The sequence below is a fragment of the Sphaerodactylus townsendi genome, linkage group LG06 (genome assembly GCF_021028975.2).
Source record: "Sphaerodactylus townsendi isolate TG3544 linkage group LG06, MPM_Stown_v2.3, whole genome shotgun sequence".
NCBI lineage: Eukaryota > Metazoa > Chordata > Lepidosauria > Squamata > Sphaerodactylidae > Sphaerodactylus > Sphaerodactylus townsendi.
The window spans coordinates 90,031,457-90,054,077 of NC_059430.1; the positions used below are offsets into that span (position 1 = coordinate 90,031,457).

General features: G+C 40.5%; 1 protein-coding gene across 1 annotated transcript in view; it reads right to left on the reverse strand.

Moving 5' to 3' along the window:
* CACNA2D1 (calcium voltage-gated channel auxiliary subunit alpha2delta 1) overlaps nt 1–22,621 on the reverse strand; it is a 446,220-nt gene that overhangs the window by 119,320 nt on the left and 304,279 nt on the right. The window contains exon 7 of the mRNA XM_048501599.1: nt 12,460–12,591. Within this exon, the coding sequence (XP_048357556.1) occupies nt 12,460–12,591 (132 nt within the window). The remainder of the gene's footprint in view (nt 1–12,459; nt 12,592–22,621) is intronic.

The following is a 22,621-nucleotide window of genomic DNA, read 5'->3' on the forward strand; positions in this document are numbered from 1 at the left end:
ATGGGCCAGAAAAGCAAAAATGACAGGGAAAGCCAGCTGAAGGAGAATCCTCAGCCACAAGTCTTTTGAAACAGGTTTTATGACTTCTCCCAGGAAGAATGCATTTCTAACAATTTCTAACAGCACTGCAGAAGACATTTTCTCACAATTACAATTTTCACTGCCATGGCAATACTAGAGTGAGGGAGATCCATGTGTGAGGGTCTGCCAATACTGTTATAGCTACAACACTGGGAAATGTTCAGTTCTGCCAAGTCTACAAGTTACAGTTTGCCACCCAAGTCCAGCTCTCTACACCCCTGCCTTTGGAGATGAGGTGGCTGGCAATCAGAGGCTGGTCTTTTGAAGCAGTGGAATTTTTCCTTTGACACACCTGTGCCACATTCTTTCAGATGCTAGATCAAAACCCTTCTTTTTACTCAGGCTTTTAATTGGGGGTTTGCTCTATTAACATTTTTATAGGTAGTCTGTTTTTAGCCTGTGAATTTACTCTGCTCAACATTTTATGCTGGTTTGGTTTCTAATGATGGATTTCAGTTGTGAATTTTATGGTGTTCTATGTTTTTATTATGTTCAATTTCCTAAGCTGCCTCAGATAGGTTTCATGAAGAGGCAGCATAGAAATTCACTAGATAATTTTTGAAGGGTCTCCAGTTTGCAAATGGTTATGCCATAATAATATCATTAGTCCTTAAGACACCCTATATTACTCTCCTACAAACCTATTAAGCAAAAGAGCCATGTTCCCAGTTGGATAAAAATATAAATTCAGCAGCTTTGAAAATGCAGTCCAGCAACAGCACTGAAATAGAAGCTAATAGCTTGACTGCCTTTCTAAATGTTACTTGCCAGACTATTAAAAGGGTGCAGTTTTCATTCTTTGCAAATAACAGACTAAAAATTTCAGATATTCATAACTTTGTGGAAAATTCCATACAGTGATGATGAATCACTTCACATGTGTGGGTACTCCAATATGGAGACAGCAAGTGCTGAACAGAAACAAGTGGGAGACAAAGCAAACCTTGGGTGGAATAAAAAATTAGTCTCCAATAACTTGCTGACTGCCCTGCTCACATCCCTCCCACTTCAAGAAAGAATTTAATTTAAACACATACACAATATACATTGTGTGATGGATATACACTGTGACGGATTTCAGGACTTTGCTGAGTGGCAACCAGAGCAAAGACTCCTGAAAACAGAGTTAACCTCAGCAGCTTCTGACTGCCTGGCGAGTAGAGGGCCAGTATTTTAAGTTAGTGCTATTAGAAGTGAAAGTCGGTTGGTGACTGAGAGCTGCTGAGGAGAGAGTTTGAGAGGCAGAGAGTGAATTGCTCTGTTCTGTTGGTTAAAGCTTCTCTCTGTGTGAGGGAAAAATTCAGACAGACAAGGCTAGTCTGATCTGAGTCTCCTTAATAGTAGTCTAACACTGAAACTACACATGATATTTATATTCTCTGGGAAGATACACTGAAGGGAATAAGCTAGGAGGCTTTAATTTCAGTTAGTATCTACAGAGTGGTAGAGGAATTCTTCTGAGAGGGTTCAGAAGGGGAAATCCTATTATTTTTGTCAGTGTGTAAAGGGATATCAAGTGAAAGATATCCCTGCATCAGTGTTTAGATAAGCCTGAGGGAAGTACAAAGGAATTTCTCATAAAACAGAGAGAGGAAGCAGTTCTGATAACATCAATATAAATAGTCGTGAAACCTGAATTTTAAGCATATAAGGAGAATTTAATATCATTTGGAAAGCACTGAGTTAAAAATCTGGTTCTTATAACCCCTTGTCAATGCCTGAGAAACTGAACTTAAACTAGAAACAGTGTTAAAGCAAATAAGCAACAATTCTATGTAAATACTGCCTGTTTATAAATTTACCTGTTTTTCATATTAGTTACTTCACCAAACCTCTTTATTATGTTTAAATACATTGTTCTAGTTCATCTTTTAATCCGTTAAAAAGCCTCTGGTCCCTGTTTTATTTTCTGACAAGGAAAAATTGTGTGAAAAGACAGCAGCACTCTTCTGTTTTCTGGGTGATGCCTCGGAGTCTGAGTATAAGAAGCCCACTCTATTATATATTTATTTTTGGTTTAAAGGAAAGGGGGAATTAGATTTTCAATTAAAATTGCTCACATGCTATATTTTAATAAATAACCATTCTGAAAGGGCTGATCAGTGCCTGAAGGGACAAGCTGTTATAGTTCAGAAGGCACAAATCTCCTCAGGACATGTGAAGGCAGAAGGTTTGTTGAACATACATCCAGATTTGTACTAGCAGAAACCAAATGGTGGGGACTGCCAAAAGGTTCTAAAATTAATTCAAGGTAATCTATACTATCTAGTGAACAAAGCCCTCTTGACTAAAGTTGTTTAATTGTAAATATATCAACCATACAACTTCAAGCCCTCTTCTTCAAGTGCTTGCAATGAATGGTTGAAATCACCCACAATTGCTTGGAAGGTATGAATGGTGTTGATTATAATTTGTCATATTGCCTTATAAAAATAATTGTTGAGAGGGACTCTGGCTGGAGTGACATTTCATATAATCTGCATCATGCCATCATGATCTTGCCATCTTGCTGTCAAGACTGAAGTTTTGTTTTAATGGAACTGACTGACCACTGCAGACATTCAAGTATGCTAAATCAAGAAAATTCGAAGCATTAAGTAAAAGGTATAACTTCAATCACCAACGTGTTTAAACCATTGACATTCTAATCTTCAACCTTTCTTTTTGAAATCAAACTCAGTTTATTTCTGACAAAACTATTGAATAGTTGTGAAGTGACCTCTGATTAGGAAGTTGGAGCACCTTTCCTATAAGGAAAGATTGGAGCACCTTTCCTATAAGGAAAGGTTGGAGAATTTGGGCCTTTTCAGTCTTGAAAAAAGTGACTAAGGGGGGACATGGTAGAAGTTTCATAAAATTATGTTCAAGATGGAGAAAGTGAATAGAGGGAGTTTTTCTTTCCTCTCTCCCATAATACTAGAACTTGGGGGCTCTCAGTGAAATCGCTGAGAAATATTAAACTGTGGAAAGGGTTAGACTAGGGATGCCTGTCTCTAGGTGGGACCTTGGGATCCTCTGGAATTACAGTTCATCTCCAGACTAAAGAGATCAGTTCCTTTGGAGAAAATGGATGCTTTGAAGGGTGGACTCTATGGCATTGTACCCCACTGATGTCCCTGGCCTCCCCAGGCTATACCCCAAATTTCAAGAAGTTTCTCAACCTGGAGTTGGCAAGCCTACACCTCCCCCTCCCCAATTCCCTGCTGGTGGTTGGGGACCTGGGATCTGGCAACCCTGGGTTAGATTCATGGAGGAGAAGTCCATCAATGGCTAATAACCTTGATGACTGAAAGAAACCTCCATCTGCAGAACAACAAATCTGTGAATACAAATGCAGGGTGACAGAAGCAAGGGAAGATCTTGAACTATATGCCCTGATTGGTTGGATACTGTATGAAACTGTATGGTGGACTAGATGGACCCTCACTGATCTGATCCAGCAGGGACCTTCTTATGCTCTGACTTTTTCTGATAATTGACAACTAAGTTTAGAGGGGACTGAGTTTTTTGGCAATGGTTGGTGGGGTGGGGGAGGAGATGAGAGAAGGGTGAAGCTACAGATAATCAACTTTGTTTTGTTTGGCTTTTACTTTGCAAATATGCTGGAGATGCTATAATGGTAAACATTATTTTATTTATATTTTAGATTTATATCCTGCTTGCTCCCACTACAGTGCCCCCATAGTAAAGCCTTCCTCTCTAAAGAGAAGACTAGACTATTCTTGTATATGTAAGAATTCAGTTGACAAACTGAGGTCCTACATGCTAACAATTATGGATGTTGTGCAGTTCACATCAAATGTGTTTTGACAGTCAAATGTACTGGGCATGACTTTGTATATCAGAAGGGAGCCGCTTAATGAGCCTGTCCATTACCAAATGACTTGAAAGCCTACAGAATGAGTTTGAATCAAGTTTTTTTTTTTGCAAACCTGTGCACAGCGGCGAAGCTCCCAGAGGGCGGGTGTGTGTAAAACGCACCAGGTGCACCAATTTGGGTCATGTGCGGGGGCGCAAAATCCCCCGGTCCCTCCCCCTTCCCCCTGCGTTGCCCCCTCCCACACACACACTTACTTTAGAAAATTGAGCAGGCTGGAGAACAGGCCTTCCTGTTCTGGTGGGAACTACATTTCCCAGGGTCTCCTGGGAAATGTAGTTCCCACCAGAACACAAAGGCCTGTTCTGCAGCCTGTTCAGTTTTCTAAAATAAGTATGTGGGGGGGGGCACCACAGGGGGGCTGGGATGATTCTCCCCCACAGCACCCCCCCTGCAGCGCCCCCCCCCCCCACACACACACTTACTTTAGGAAACCGAGCAGGCTGCAGAACAGGCCTTCCTGTTCTGGTGGGAACTACATTTCCCAGGAGACCCTGGGAAAAGTAGTTCTCACCAGAACAGGAAGGCCTGTTCTCCAGCCTGCTCGGTTTTCAAAAGTAAGTGGGAGTGGGAGTGGGAGTGGGAGTGGGAGTGGGAGTGGGAGTGGGAGTGGGAGTGGGAGTGGGGTGGTGCTGCGGGGGGGGGGGGGCAAAAAAAGCCAGAGTGCCCACCAGGTGCACTCTGGCCCAGCTACGCTTCTGCCTGTGCATGGGCAAATCCATGACAACAGTTTGGATCCAGCACATGAGATTCATCTTTCAGCTAAAACATTCTAATGTCCCATATACGGGCAGGCTGGGCCATCCCGCACCTCTTCTTGCCAAGCACTGATGGCTTCTCCTGCCCTCCCTCCCTCCCTCCCTCCCTCTTGGGTCTGAGTTTTTTGTTGTTGACATTCTGTTTACAGTGATTGTTGTTGTTATTTGCATTTCATCTGTCACAGCCTGGTGGGTTGTGCATGGGGATGGATCAGTTCAGGGGAGGTGAAGCCTTAAGGGGGCCTCCATAAGAGGCCTGGGAGGTGAAGCGAGCCTGTGAACCACATGCCCAGGTGGGGGCTACTGGTGGCTCGCATCCCCTGGCAGTAAGGGGAGTTCATCCAGATGGCTCACACTATCTTGCTATTCCAGTCGTTGGTGTTTCCCCCCATGAATTGGGCTGAGGGGAAGTTATTACTGGGGGACAGAAGATGTGCTTCCCAGTTGTCACTGGGGACAGCAGACGTGCTGCCCAGTGCCAGATTTATCCCCTATGCTGCACCTCTGCTACTTTTTGCCAACACACCAGTAAAACAGCTGTGGCCAAATTTTATCCACACAATGGGGTTTTCTGTGTCTCTTTCTGCACCCTCGGACTGCTTCCTCCCTTCCTTGGGCAGCAAAAGCCTGGATGACCATAAAGGTGGTCTAGGAACAAACTAGTTCATTAGCAATAAAACAAATCTTAGAGAACAAAGAGAATAAATGTGCTGGCTGCCTATTGTAATGGTGTAATGAACTATTGATTTACAATTACAATCTAAATTACATCTGTAATTAAGAAGGAGTGGAAGATAAACTAGGAATGGGATGTGAAACAATCCATCCTTCCGCATCAAGCAAAATTTAATCAAAGCCAGTTACCTTTCTGCGCATGGCTTTTGGCCAACTCCTGGAGAGCTCTTCAGGAAAGCATTTTGGTTTTTTAAAAAAATAATAGTGAAATCTATCAGATCTGACTGCTCCATATATCTAAAAGGGTTGTAAAGTTTTTCCCCCAATTGTACTTCATTACATCTGCAAACAAGTTCCAAAAGGGGGCTGCACAAAGACTTGTCACACCGTAATTTGCAGGTGTGAAAAGCCATGGCACAAGGTCACTCATCCATTTAGCAGTGTTAAACTCTGTGACCTCTTGATGTCCATGTCTGAGTGAAGTCAGCAACCAAGACAGAATTTTCAACGGCTATACAAAAGTTAATATTTGCCATCACATGGACTCAAAAATCTTGTTCGATTAAAAACCATCTTGGCAAACCTTAAAAATAACTATAAATTAGGTAACTTGTGATATGGAGGTTCCAAGAGGCTCAAACACAGCAGAGAATTGTGTGGCACAGTGACACCGTCCAAAACAGCATGTGGGCTTGTCTACAGCATCAAATGAGTTACAGTGTCTTACACTATGATAGAACTTTATAAGAGCCAGTTAAGAGCAGGGGGACTCTAATCTGGACACCTGGGTTTGATCCCTCACTCCTCCAAATGAGTAGCACACTCTAATCTGGTGAACCAGGTTTGTTTCCCCACTCCTACACATGAAATCTGCTGGGTGATCTTGGGGGAAGGTAAGGTGATTGTGAGCCATTTTAAGACTCCTTACAGTTAAGAACAGTGGGGTATAAAAACCAACCACTGGGCAACTTGATACCACATGACTTGTATGATTCACTTTGGCCTGGCTGCCTACAAAATCTAATCCTACTGGCATAAAACTGGTAGGACTCACATCACACTAGACTTTGAGCTGAAGTAAAACTCTTGAAATGCAATGTGGGATGAAATTCTACGGTCATACCACAATGTCTTCTGCATTTCGTGAGAATCTAAAACAAGGGACTTAAAGAAAAGTTGGGGAAAAGAAGGCGTTCCTCCAGCACCGTTTTGCCTTCGCCTGGAAGCAAAGACAAAATAAGACCTACTATTTCTGATGATTCAGTCATTTAAAGCAACTAGTTCCAGTCATTCACAGTAATGAGTTTTGAAGAAAACCAACGAAATGTATGCTGCTGTGATCTAATTACTAAGACATAAAGGGATGGAGAATTGTAAGGCAATTCATAATGTAAGACATGTGGGCTGCTGTTTGCCAGGGAAGACTATTCCATCATGGCCTGAGTTCTTCTAGATTCTTCTTGATTGCTCAGGCCTGAAAAAATGATGTTACCTGCATGCTGCATACCAGAGACTATTCCAGCAGCAAAGTCCCAGGCTCTGACTGCTGCTCCTGTTGTATTATTGTACTGTGATTTTTAGAGTGTTCTTTTTTGATATCTGTAAACCACTTTGAGACTTGCTTTGCAGGAGAGAAGTAGGATGAAAATATTCAAATAAACAAACAAGAAGCAGAGAAAAAAACACCGGCAATCAATTTGGCATGAAAACCAAAGTTCATTTTAGACCATTCCAAGTCATAAATGCAAACTCCATTAAGATTCAGATTTTTAATTTTCTCTTAGCGAACTTTCTCCCCCAAAATTTAGTAACAAATATGCTCTTAAAGCTGGCATAAGCATATAGATAAATCTAAATGTTGGTGATGTGGGTTTCAGTTTTAAATCCCGTGGTATAAAAATAAATTGTGCTTCAACACAATGGAGACAGAAAAAACTCCTAAAAGTAAGGTGAAGACAATAATTTACTTCTGTCAAATGCTTTCCATGGAGACATATAACTTTCCTTCTTTTCACCTGCTTGGCCCAAGGACTAAGGTAGATCCTGGGGTTAAACAGGGTATAAATGATTAAACATGCTTGACCACAAGTACCAACAAGGGAAACTCAACATGGCCTCTAGCCACAGCTGAAAAACCTTCGGGAGGAATGGGAAGGGAGCAGGACAGCAGATAAACCAGTATAGTGCCAGTGTGCAATATAACTTCCAGTGAAAACTGAGGCAATGCCATGATGTTGGGGAAGAAGCTCTAGCATTTGCCTAAAATTCTACGGTCGTACCACAATGTTTTAGATGAATTTTAGTGCAGCAGCCAATGCCAATGGCAATACATCACTTCCTGATTCCCCTCCAATTTACTCCAGCTAGTCTTGGAAGCACCAGCAGGCCAGAAAATGCATGCCTAGTCTACAAACTCACCATGTTGTTTAAGTACGGTATTATCAGATTGACCCATGTTTTCTCTTTCCCCTCCATTCCTTTGCCCTTCTGGGTCTTTAGGGGCTGCACAGATAATCTAGTGTTCTCCAGAGTAATAGTATCTCATACTTAAGGCTTGAGCTTATTAAATTTATTTAAAATATTTTTGTCCCACCCCTTCACATACTCATACTAAATTTGTTTTTAAATCATATGAAAGTCATTAAAACAATTTAAAAAATTCTTCTACATTTGCCAAAAGTTTGAGCACCACTATTTCGCAAGAAACTGAAGCCAGGTTGCTATTTCTTTGTTCATTCCTCTCTTTGCTGGAACAGCAGGAACGTGCAGAGTGTTCTACATTTTATTTATTACTTCCCATCTCCCAGCCCACCTATGGAGTTGAGATTACAAATTGGCACTTCCTTAAAGTTTCCAGTGGAATTCATCTGAGTTGTTTACCGCTAGCTCTTTCTATCATGCAGAAATGTCAAAGTTAAGAATATGTGTATAAAAGAAAACAATGGCAATCATGAAATCCATAATTGGTGGCATCACAGCAATTAAAAAAGGAAGTCTTATGAGTAGTTTAATAAAAAACAATACAAACCACAATGAATCTCTGCAAAACAACACACTCGTATACCTGGAGTGTAAAAGAAAATTGACTCCTTTGCATAACAAGAAATTGAACAGCTAAGCTACATGGGTTTAGATTAAAACAATGATGTTTTCTTTAGTTTTGCAGAACAAAACAAAAATAGAGGTGATTAATGACATTTTCAGTATCCTTGAAGTCAAGTCAAGGTTTCCTTTCTTCCCAACAGCTCCCTGGTAGGAGATATACGGAACTTCTGTACATGAATGATGGACGTGTCAGGAGGCAGGTCAGCAGCACTACTTAGGGCTATATGAGGATAGGCTACCCTTTTGGGTGGCACAAGTCCATGGCCTGAGCCACTGCATTCCTGGCCCTAAAAGCCCAGTTGGAAGCCAACTAATGTTGGTTCTATCCCCGGGAATACCCCAGCCTGCCCTCCACGCTATATGGTGGTGACCATTTCTGGGCATTTTTGCAAACCCCCCCCCCTTGTATCTACCACTGCAGCAGCAGAACCTGGGAACTGCTCTGGTCCATTGGTTTTGGCAGCAGAGTCTGGGGGCTGCTGGCAGACCCATTTGTGGTGGTGGTGATGGCCAGAAGCTGCCCTGGGCCTACCTGCAGTGGCAGAGAGCCCAAGAGTCACTGTCAGGCCCAGAAGCCCTATTGCAGTGTGTCTGGAAGGTGAGCGGGGTTGGGATGTCCCCATGGGTTTTGCAAGCCCTAACTTGTATATAGTCTATATGAGAAAAAATCAGCCAAAAGAAAAAGAAAAGCCTGGTAATGAATGAGAAGGTTCCAGGAAGGATGCCATGCTGAAACAATTTTGTTAAAAGAATAAAATGTAGAGGATAAATTAGCATTGAGACCTCATGAAGGCCTGGAAAATAAGATGTTGCAAGATGGTAGAGGGATTTCTAAATTGTCTCCCATTATTTCTTTCTGATGCCCCAGCTTCTGTCTTCAGTATTTCTTACAGTGCAATCCTTAGAACACTTTCTTGAGAGTAAGTCCCATTCAATGGACTTGAGCAGGACTTTTGAGTGGACTGCTCAGATTTCCACTACAAGTCGCTGTGAATATATTTCTTTGAACCAAGAAAAGTAGATAATAAATTTAAATAAGACAAAACAAATAAACAGCGGTGGGATGTACATGAGCATTTTACAGTTTTGGCACCCAATTATTAAACAAGGGAAGAAGCCCACAGCCCTATTCTTAATAGTATACTGTTGCCAAGGGATACTGCATATATTAGGCATGTGAGGTCAAATCACTGAATGAGAAAGACTTTGAAGAAGCAGCAACATTGGAACTGCTGGGGGAAATGTCATTAAAATGTTCTTGCCCATTTGACTTCTTTAGCCTAAAACATGTTAGTCATCTTGTTCACAGCACAGAACTAGGAATCTGCTCACATTCCCCACCCCATGCTGCATTACTAACCCTTACATATATATAACTGAGGGAAGACAAACAGGGGTCTTTCTTCTGTACTTTAAATATACTTTTCTTCTAGCATACATTTTTGTGCACTGCTGGGGTGGGGGTGTGTGCAGTATTTGTTTTTTAAACAAGACTCTTGTTTGTTCCTATGGGAAGCATCACAGAAAAATACTGGTGTGGTTCAACCAACATGGTCCCTTTCTCCCCATGCAATATCTTCTTTCTACATCATCGGAGTGGCAGGATGCAGCTATGGGAGAGAACAAGCATCAAGATTCTTTGATATAAGAACCATCACCCTTTGATACCTTTCTAAGAGATCTCTGCTGTACCATAGCAGCAAATCATTACAGCTCAGGTAAATATATTCCATGGAAGATCTCATAGTGTATGCCAGTTTTCTCCTCAATGTTAAAAAGAAGCCAGAAGAAGACCTAATTTGTAGCTCGGGGGGGCGGGGGGGGGTTGCAGAGAGTTGTTCCACCATTTCTCCAACAGAAAGTATATTTTGGAGTAGATTTTAGCCATGACAAAAGGAAAGAGAAGTAAAGATATCCAATACAGATATCTGTCTTTCCCTTCTAACATAATGAACAGCAACTCTGGAGGGAACGTAATTTCTGCAAAGGAAATGTGAAATCCTCCTTCCTCAGTGTCAGGCCCAGATCTTGCTGGGTCTGGCATCTCTTCGTTGTACCCAAGGTCACACCTGGCTCGCTATCTATGGCGTTGTTGAAAAGCCTTGCTCATTTAGTGAGTCACAAATACACCTGTTTGGGAGAAATGGATGTTGCAGCTTTGCTGCAGCAGCAGTCGCTGTGTGAAGTCCTCCCCCCCCCCCCGCCACTGTTTTTGCCGTCCTCACACCGCTGTTTCTGGCCCTTGTGGAATCCACCCTTGATAAACCGAAGGTGTTGCCATAAGTAAGCTGTAACTTGATGACAAAAAAGTCACAAGATCTGATTGAGGGATATGCCACATTTTAGCACTAGATAATCACCAAATCCCAACTGAATGACTAATCTATTAGTCTGCAATATAGTCTAGGCTCAACCTGTTTGAGTGTTTGCAGGAATATGGGGGGAAAGGAAAGTACTTTTGATCAATTATCAGGACTAACTTTATTTGAGTGTGTCCTCCCTCCCCCCAAAACAAGATATCTCAAACTAGATTTAAATTATGTCAAAATTTTGTATGCAAAATTATGTAAACTGCATGCATTAAATATAATTTAATTTCCACAATTCATTGTGGCCATCATATTTTGGGGATTGCTCATTTGAAATATCTGGGAATAAGACCAAAGAAGTTATAGACACACAGGCAGACTCCTGGAAATTACTAAATGCCAGCACTAGTAGACAGAGGTGGAGTGAGGGAAAACTCCACCTGGGGTGCACGTGCACCCTGTGCCCCTGCTGTGGCATCGCCTGCCCCTGCCCCGGAATGCTCCCTTGATGGCCCAGCTATGCTTCCGCTGCTGCTCTGCCTGGGGTGTCATGCCCCCCCATCCCGTAGGCACTACACCACTGCTAAGAGGAAACTTCAGGGCAGCTTTGACCTCTATTCCAGTTTTTTGGCCCTCAATGGCAACTTCTGTCTAAATAGGAGGCTTGACTTGATGGACCACTGGCTTAATACAGTACAGCATCTCAGAAGAAAGGTAGCCATATAAATAGTTAAAATTATTTATCTAATTATGCTATTAGATAAACACCTGCAAAGGGTAGAATGGAATAAGCTGTACTAGAAGGTGCACACCCCACCCTTAATCCATAGACACCCAACACTTTCTTTGGTCTATGAACCTTTAAGTAAAGTGTAACTTCTTTGCTTTACAAGATGTAGAATGGAAATACAACTGGATAGTGTCAGAATTCAAATTCCCACCAGATAGTAAAGCACTGTGTAGAGCACACTCAGTGTGCAAATTACCACAGCCTGACACAAGGTAAAATTCTGCTTAATAGAATACATCAAGCATCAACCTGAGAATATATTAAATGAACGATCTACCAGTGGCCTTAAGACATTAAAATATACACCCACTTAAATTAATTACACTGGTATGGTAATGAGATTCTCTGAAGAGCAGAGCAGATGCATGCAGAAAAAAAACCCCAAACCCTCTCCGTATTAATCACTTTGAACTCCATTGGCACAATCATAATCTTTAGAGGTACCTAAGATTGTTCATAAGAGGTAAACATTCCCAGTGAAACAGAGGAACTTCTTCATAATTTAACTAAGCAAAATTACACACCTAGTAGTAAATCTCCAGGGTTAGAGAGGAGGACTCTCTGCCATCCTAATTTCTAGTTCTTATTACAACCAGAGAAAATGGCTGCATGTACACAAAAGAAAAAAAATCACCACATATTCCTCTTTTTTAAATGACAAGGTAGGAGTAAATTAAACAAATATTTGAGATCTAATTCCTCTTCCCACACCACTTTTTGTATTCTATCTTCAACTTCATGCTCAGAAGGAACCATTTATAATCCCCCCCCCCAAAAAAAAAACAGCTCTTGATCTTTACAGGAACTGTCAAGAAAGAATGGAAGTGCACTGGAGGCAGCTCATGTTGCCAACTTTGCAATTACCTGGGTAATACCTGGCAAGGCCAGTTGCACTGCCAAAAACTTGCCACAGCAAAGTTTGATCTTCTTCTCTGTTCTTTTTGAAGACTTCATCGAGGGCACCGGTCCAATTCAGTTCATTCAACACTATGGTAGCTGCAGAAAAGGGAAAAAAGTGATGTTAACAGAGCTTTGTCTTGTGAAAGAATAATATAAACGTGTGAAACAAAATAACAAAAAAGATAAAACTTTTAAACAGATCCCCCTAAAGGGTCAACAGTAAACAGTGTAAGTGAGAAAGATGTTTTTAAAAGAATGATATTGACAATAGAATATTAAAATTAAATATTAGAATATTTTAAATATTAAATATTAAATATTTTAAATATTAGAATGTTAGAATATTAGAAAATTAAATAGAATATTAAAATTATAGCAGTGTTGAGGTGCTGTGTGGTTTCCGGGCTGTATGGCCATGTTCTAGCAGCATTCTCTCCTGACGTTTCACCTGCATCTGTGGCTGGCATCTTCAGAGGATCTGATAGTTCAGATAAGCCTTCGACAATACATTATAGCAGTGTTGTTCCACCATATGGAATAGAATTCTCTTTATCATGTACTTCTCCACCCTCATGCACTTCCCCACCCCCACCTTTCCTCCAAGGAACATACATGTTTCTCCTCTTCCCATTTTATCATCACAACAACCTTGAGAAGTTGGTGAAGTTGAGACACTATCAAACACAAGGTCACTCAGTGAGTTTCATGTAAGTTAGAATTTTAACCCAGGTCTCTGATTATGCCACAGTGGCTCTCCCATTAACTTTCCCCTTCAAAGTTTAATCAAGGGAATGATTATACTTTTGGATGTACAGCTGAAGACAACAGACAGTTCTAATGGTGATGGGAGCCAAGGGTGTAGGTAAGGGGTTTTTTCCTTGGGTTCAACCCCCCCCCTTGCATGTCCGAAGCTCCGCCCCCTTTTGTGTGTTTTTTGTATTTTTAGTGTCTTTTGGTTTTTGGCCAGCAGGGGGTGCATTTTTTAGGCTAGCAACACCAAAATTTCAGGGATTTCTTATCTCAAAAACCCTATGATGAGACAATCCAAAATTAAAAAGACATAGTACTGAAAGATGAAGTTTCCAGGTTGGATGGTACTCAATCAGCTACTGGGGAAGAGCTGAACACAGCTACAACTAGAGCTATACAACTGGACTAAAGCTGAAAGAACATTCCATTGTTCATGTGAATGGATGCAAAAGAAAAGTTCAAAGCTGTTTGCCAGATATAATAGGAACATGGAACATGACAAGTATGGATGAACGTAACTCAAAAACGTAAAATGAGAAGTGAAACATTTAAACATTGCAATCCTGGTAGTGAATGAACTAAAGTGGACTGGTTCAGGATATTGTCATAAAATGTCAAAGTATTTTACTCAGAAAATGACAAAGAAGAAACAGAATTACTCTAATAGTGAGGTGAGAAGTAGCACAGAAAGTCAGCGGTTTTAATTAAAGGTCTGATCAATTAACATCTATCAGACTTCATGGAAAGTTTATTTATATAACCATCATTCAAATTTCCATCCCAACTACAGATGCTGATGAGGAAGAAATTGAAAGCTTTTATGCAAGTATCTAGGAAGTCATTGATGACACTCCCCAATAATGTGCCAATATCAATAGGTGACTGGAATGCAAAAATAGGAAAAATGCAGGATCAAATACTGTTGAAAGATTATCAAAAGTTTCATGGCCAGAATGAACCAGCTGTTGTGAGTTTTCTGGGCTGTGTGGCCATGATCTAGTAGTTTTAGCTCCTAAAGTTTCTCCTGCATCTCTGGCTGGCATCTTCACAGGCATGACGTGTTAAGATGTGTTTCTCTCCCTGGCACAGTGTGGAATGTTTTGAATAGCTGAGTATTTATTTTGTTCACCTCAGAGGTGGGTGAAGAATGAATTGAATTCGCATGTGTCCAGATTTGCAGTTGCATTTACAAATTTGCATTGGTATGTGTGTGCCCTGGTGGATTGAATGTGTGTGATTCATCTCAGAAATTGAAGTAAGCTGGGAAGGGGGGAAGGGGAGGGAAGAAGTTTGTAGCATCTAAAGGTTTGCTGAATTGTACTTGAAAAATCCCTTGGCTTTTGATCTTGGTGTTATTTAGTTCCCAGTAGCCAGGATTTGTTGATTTTCAGATTCTCTTCCTTTATGTTAAAACTGTCTCGATGTTTGTAGATTTGAATGACTTCCTTGCATAATCTGACATAGCAGCTGTTGGATTTGTCAAGACTTTCTTTGTCATAAGATAAGATCCTATGTCCAACTAGGGTTGGAGCATGTTTAGCTACTGCTGATTTCTTGGGTTGGTTTAGTCTGTTGTGTTCTTTTCTCTTTGTCAGACGCTGTGTTTTGTTGTTCCTATGTATACTTGTCCACAGCTGCATGATATGCAATAGCACCCTGCAGAGGTAAGGATATCTCTCTTGTCCTTTGAAGATCATAGCATGCTCTGACCCAAGCCAGACGCTTTTGTGGCCAGAGACAGCCAGACATTTCTGAGTCAGGGTTCACCAGTAAGTTGTTGCTTGCAAAACATAGTCGTCTTTGGGAGTATATTGGGGAAAGCAGCCCTACAGATTCAAAGGTCTTAGACCATTTGGCTTTAAAAGTTAATACGAATAAGTTGAAGTTGATCCAGTATTCCACTGGAAGCTAGTGCAGCTGAAGAAGCACTGGTTGGATATGTGCCCTTCATATAGTTTCCCATTCTAGGCCAGCTGAAGTTTCCGGACTAGTCTCAAGGGTAGCCCTGCATGGAGCAAGTCACAATAGTCCAACCTGGGGGTGACTGCTGCATGGATCACTATGGCTAGGTCAGGAAGGTACTGGAAGGGTACCAGTTGCCTAACCTGGCGAATATGGGAAAACTCCAGTTTGGTTACATTTGCAACTTGTGCCTCTATGTAAAGTAAGTGAATCCACCATAATGCACAATTTTGGGGGTCAGTGCACCACAAATGTTAATGCAATTAATTGCCCTGTGAACGTCTCTGAGCATATTGCTACAAAACATAATCAATAATCTAAACATCAGTTTCCCAGAGCTCTGGTGTAATGTGAATATTAACAAATTGGTTGACAAAATACACCAAAATGCAATACAATTCACAAGCATTTCCAAGTGTAGATACAAATAAGAAACAAGGACCACAGAGCTAGTTGGGCATCCAGATAAAATCTGACCTCAAAAAGAACTTCTATGATTTCCCAGAGTAGTTATCTGGGAAACTGATGTCTGCATAGTTCCTTTTTTGGATTATTGATTATATTTTGTAGCAACATGTTCAGAGTCGTTTACAGTGCAATTCATTGCATTAACATTTGTAGTGCACTGACCCCTGAAAATTGTGCATTATGGTGAACTCAATTACTAGAGCAATGGCTTCTACAAGCCTCTTGGCTGTCTCTGAGGATGACAGAAACACATACTGCAGAGTGTTAAAGGGAGAGACAGTACTGTGTTTACTAGCAATACAGGAGATTGGTCTACAATTGTAGGTATGAAAAAGAAAATTATGCACTATCACTTGAATGCCTTGACCTTGAATGACTGTGTGATGGATAAGAAAATATTTAGGGGTCTTCATATTCAAAAAGCCCCAGCATTGTTTACTGGGGATGAAACTTTCAAATTCAGATGGGCAGCCATTCTGAACAAATGCTCTCAGGATCTGATATTATTTATTATTGAAAAAGACATGGGGGAAGTGGCACAGACAGAAAAGGAAGTTGGCACTAACTTAGTCAAAATCAAGGATGTAGTGTAAGCAGAAGAATTCGAGTCTGAGGAGCACTGGGACCGAAGTCAAGAGCTTCGGAGACAAAATTAGAAATGTAAAAAAGGAAGTAGTATCAGAGATACTACTAACTACAGCAATGGTTTTGTTTACCAGTGGATGGTGAAGGGCAGTGAGGACTAGAGAAGAGGGTAGTGGCTCATTCTACAGAGATTAAATTGCTGAATAGGGGTTTCCCATGGAAATTTATTCGGAAGGCTAGATGTAAGGCAAATAATACCAGAATTACTGCAGCCCAAACCAAAAATTTCAGAATCTAGGATTGTACATTCACTAGAATATTCACATATTAGTGAAAAAATTAGGTACTGGCCCATTTTCCAGGAATTACTAGGTTGTGAGTCACCCCCTCTTTTGGCATTTAGGAAAGCCAACTATTGGAGAGATCTATTAATCAGAGCAGATTTCAGGAGTACTCCTAAAAAGTCTAAGAGTGTGTCAGCACATTTCAAATGCAGTAATTGCATTGCGTGCCCCCGGCTATAAATCAAAGGAGGTGTCTTTTCCTCACACCAATTATTGTAAGAAACTTTTGGGATTCCCTAATTGTAATACTACTAATGTTGTCTATTATGAAAATTGCGAGTGCGGTCTAACATATATTGGATACACATCTAGAAATTTGAAAGTGACGGTCCAAGAGCATATCTGGAGAGCAATTCCATCAGAAAAGCGCCAATGGTCAAATTCTTCATCTTGAAGAGTCACCCACCTGAATCACTCTGGTTTGGTGTACTGGAGACGTTAGTCCACATACCAACATACAGCAAAGACTGCCTCTCAAACCTGCCAGTTTAAATCAGTCATTGGACTTTTCTTGCTATCTCTAAATATTATTTACTTACCTCAACTTCCTTAAATGTGGATGACACAATTAGCTAGTCAAGGACATTCTTACAACTAGCTCAGAGATTTGCCAGCAGATCACAGTCTGCTTTGGTCACTATGGACTATGAATTCTGCTGTATTCATTTACTTTATATATTTAGGTGTGCTCATTTATAATATTCTTTACGTAATTTACAGAACCAGAGTTAGTCCCTGGCAAGAAACACAAGACTAGTGCTTTCAATTTACTGCTTTAACAAACGAAATTGAATGTAAGTGTATATACAAATGGAGTTTTTGACTTTCTATTATATACAATTGTGTGATATATAATTACCTCAATTTAATGTTTATTTCAGAGAAACCATGAGCCACAGAAGTTCTTTTTGAGGTCAGATTTTATCCAGATTCCCAGCTAGCTCTGTGGTCCTTGTTCCTTGTTCGTATTCACACTTGAAAACAGCTTGTGAATTGTATTGCCAAATCCAAATCCAAAACCTTTATTAGGCATAAAAAATTGTATTGCGTTTTGGTGTATTTTGTCAACTAACATTAACATTCACATTACACCAGAGCAGTTATCTGGGAAACTGATGTCTGCATAATTCCTTTTTAGATTGATTTTATTTTGTAGCAATGTGCTCAGAGCCATTGACAGTGCAAAACTACATTAACATCCATGGAAAATAACACATTTAGGATCACACCCAAACTCTTAATGGTCAGCATAGACAGTAATTGCACACTATTGTGACTTGGGAACTGACATTCCATTCCTAAGTCTTCCCAGCCCAGCCACAGGATCTCCATCTTAGATGGATTTAATTCAGCTGGATCTGCTTCAGTCACTTCAATATATTCAAGCCTGAACTCTCCCTAGAATCTAAAATGACTAAACTGAGGCTACTATACTTTGATCACATTATGAGAAGACAAGAGACACTGACAAGACAATACTGTTTGCAAAAGCTGAAGGCAGCAAGAAAAGAGGAAGACCCAACTTGAGATGGATTGAATTGATAATAGAAATCATAGCCCTCAGTTTGGAAGACTCAGACTCTTAACAATAGGGCATTTTGGCAGTCATTCAGTGGCATTTAACATACACATGTGATCACCAACAAAATATTTACCAGAGTAGATGAAGAGTTGGCAGAAATACAGTGTTGGCTAGCAGCAGACCAACAAATTTCTGATTTTCTACACCAACTTAAATGGAAATTGCAGAACCTCACACATATAAAAATTCACCATCACCAGCCCCTTCCTTGTTCCTCTTCCTCTGTCCTGTTTTTGCAGCCCCAAACCCTCATCTCTGCTTTTATCTTTTTTGGCTCATGTTCAAATCTTGTGTAAAGCCATTATAAATAATAAAACATAAACATTTAGCCCAATATAGCACTAAAACAAAAACCTTTAGCCTAACTGTCCACAAAAGTTTTATTTTGTTTTGCTTTTTAAAAAAAAGTTCAGTAAAAACTGTTTCTTTGAAGAAAAATGCTATGAGAGTCTCCATAAAACTATATTTGTTCTGTGTCTTACAGGAGTCTAAACATTATGGAAGTGGGTTGGCGTTACTGACTGATTTACATTTAAGAACTGAACAAGGGAAAGAAAGAAGAAAAGCAGACCTTATAGTTAGGGTACAAACCGCCCATCCCCCTTTTCCATGCTTGGTTCACAACTATCTGCTTTTCTTCCTGACAAAGAACCAAAACCATTTTCAACATTGTTCTCCCTTCCTCTCTTTTATCCTCACAGAATCCCTATGGGGCAGAGTTTAGGCTGAGTGTGTATGACTGACCCAAGATCACACAGCAAGCTTCCAAGGCACAGCAGGGAATTGAACCTGGGTCTTCCAAATTCTAGTCTAACACCCTAACCACTGCACCCTGCTTTTTCTCAATACTGTACTGAACACAGGGGAGAAGGCCATTAATTTACCATCACTGACAAGACCATGAAAGGAAAAAAGGCACACAGTGCTCTCTTCTCAATTTCATTGACAAGGCTGTGAAAAGAAAAGAGGCAAAGAGAGTTTTCTACTTTATTTCCCACCCACAGTTATAATGTAAGTGCAATCAACTTACCAAAATGCTGCTGAGGGGAAGAGCTGGCCCCTTCCAGATAGTCCAAAAGAATGGCTGAATTTATCAGAATGGCAAAACCCAATGAATGAATGTAAACACCTGCATATAGCCAAATGCATTTGCGACAGCACTGAAATATATTAAGGTATTTCTCAGTCGCTTTAGTGTTTCCACTGTTCCGTTTCTTTCCCCATCTTTGGCCCCATGTTGATAAGCCAGCCACGACGCCAATAAAATTTTCTGAGATGGGCAGTTGAATCAAACACTTCCAATTTCTGTATCTCAAGCACCATTTAAACTGGAGACACACATAAGACCTCTTGGATACACTATACACCTATCTACATAGCCCGATCAGATTTGGTCAGCATGCCATCTCACCAGCGCACACAACTCACTGGAATAAACCTGCAGTTTATGCTCAAAACCCAAATGCAGCTCTGCACAGAACAAAAAAACAGAAAATTAAATATCTGAGTCAAGTTCTATTAGAGGGGTTGATGGGATGCTAGAATAACTTGTGTGTGAAAAGAATTTAGGCAACAATTCTTAGAGGTTTAAAGGCTTCTTAGTAATGATTAACACAAACGGAAATCATAGAAGTGAACAGTTTCCAGGAATCTAGGCATGAACCATGCACAGATTTATGCCAGTAAACTAAAATAATCACACAGGGTGATCCTTTGTATATTTATTGGTTATCATGAGATCTTCTGGGTGTCACATCCTAATAAAAGACTCACAAGAGCCAGTGTTCGGGCTGGAGAAACATGACAATTATCAGTAATGTTAACACTGTATATTTCCAGTTATGCAAATAGGTTTTCTTATATTGGCTTCTTGCTGATGAGTTGGGATGAATTTTGACATAGTTTGGCTCTTTAATGATCATAGGTTGCTGACTCCTGCTTCAGGGTTTACAATGTTCTGCATGTCCAAAATAATCCTCAACAAAATGTAACAACAGCATAGCGGCATTTAATGATAACATAGTTCTTCAGGCACAAGACACAACATGATGGATTAAATTTACCAACTCCCAAAGGCTTATGTAAATAACAAAGAGAATGCAAGGGAGCCATGCTATTAGTGAGCCCAGGTGGTCATGGCTTAGTGAGGCCCTAAATGCAGTGACGGAACAATTACATTTCTCATGTGCATTTGAACCAACCAGCTGTAGGTCTTTAATTTGATTTCATATCTTTTATTAAGACCAGCCAAAAAAGACACAACACAGTGTGCAAGCTTTTTCTAGAACTCTCCCAGTGTATTTTCAACAGGGAAACATCCATTTTTGCATCTTTCCAGCCCAATTAGTCTTCAGCTTGATACCACAGTACTACCCCATACCAATGAAACCAACACACTATCATCCACAGAACAGAAAGACAGGCTTCAAGACTATGGCCTTCCCTCTCCCTTTAGCTTTTGAATATCCAACCTGATGAAGAGTTCTAGAGAACTTAGAAGCTTACACAATATGATGCATTATTTTTTGTAGGTTGTAATAAAGGGATTACAAGGCTTCTATTTTCAGATTGTGTTATGGACCAATCTGGCTGCCTATTAGGTTTACCATTTGCTTAGTCACAGTATATCTTCACCCTTGGCCCCAATCCCCTACCTTTGAGAATTTGAGGAGGGGGAGAAAAAAATGATTACAACAGAGATGCTCAACAAATTTTTCCATGTCTCTATAGTCTTTAACAAACTCTACCGCATCGTCATCACCTTCAAAATCACTGGAATTTGACAAGGTATTGCTGGCTGTCCCACTCTCTACTTTTAAAATATGATTCATATCCTTCTTGTCTTTGATGGGGCTCTTTAGAGTTTGCACCTTATTCACCAAGAATGCAGCTATCACCTAGATGATCAGGTGTTCATGTATGAAAGCATCAAACAGTGTACCAGATGACATTCTGAGTGAACTGCGATATTTAATACAGGGCCCTTTTTCCAGAGGGAATGTTAAATGATCAAAACAGGGGCCAAAGGGAATGAGAAAAAGGCAGATGGGGAGAATACAGGCATTAAATCGTAACATTAGAATTGTAAAGTTGAGCTGGGACCAAAATCCAAGAGAGTGCTCATTATTGTAAGTTAACAGTGTTTTCATGTTTATGCATGTGATAATTTGCAGCCAAATCAGCTGTGTGCACATTAATATTCATGAGCAGGGCCAGCTTCAGAATTGACTAGAAATATAAGAAAATTTATATTCATGGGCATGATCAGATAAACACTAAGTGGCCAAGGAGATTGAAATTCAGATTCCTAAAGCTGACCTCAACCAGTTCTTGGGCCACTTGCACAAATATCCATATTAGTGGAAAACATATGATTTTAGAGTGAAAAAGCTAGATGGCTTTTAGAACCAAGCACACTTCCAAATACCACAGGATTGATCATCAACAGCACCAACAATGAGGCTTAATTATGAAGCTGATAAACAACTGTGCCTTTCATTAGGTTTTAATCAGTCCCAAATAAATCCCTAATATCCAAAAATAACTCACGCACACTAAGCAACAGCTGGCATTCAGTTAATTGGAACAGAACAAGGTTTTATTTGTCAGATGGAGCATTATCATTTTTCCTTTGTTTTTTGGATGGTGCCTTGGTTGGACATAAAGAGGTTGCCAAGCTGGCAAACTACACATTCATTACTAAAGGATTACAAGAAAGGGCGGTTAGAAAAAGGTAAACATACAGGCAACAAATATCCAACACACCCCCAGTTATAATTTCATGAATCCTTTTGAACAAACCATCATTTAATCATATGAATTCTCAGCACCCATTTATGCAGGAGCCATAAGAAATTCAAATGGGGGGAATCATGCTTTGCTTAGTTCTTCAGCAAAGCTGTGCCAGAATGGCAGCACATAGATTTCTAATTCAGCTGCAACCCACAGTTGTGCTAATGAGGAAAAGACAGGCAAAAATTAAAAGTTAACATCTCACACCTCTAGGTAATTTCAGCCATCTTTCAATTGATGTTGCAGAGAGGGGAAACTACTGGTAAGTAATTAACAGTGTAATCCACAGGGGGGGCAATTCCACAGCAACCAAGCGCAGTGGCACTGCCAATGCCCCCATCTAAGAGGTTTCAGGAGGTGCAGGAAGCATAGAAAACTAAACAACACCCTGGCTGACCTGAAAACCTCCACTGCCATCCAATGGACTAAGTCACACTAAATTGTGGCATAAGTTGCCAGACAGTGTAGGGGATGTTCTTGGACTAAAAGCCCTATGGAAGCTGACCCTGGGAACCCTTCTAGACCACCTTTCCCCAGCAGTGGCAAAGCGAATGACCCTCTCACCAACATATTTGGTGAGTTCTGCAGGGCCTGTAAGACTGAGTTGTTCCACCAGGCTTTTGGGGGGACCAGCCGCTGATAT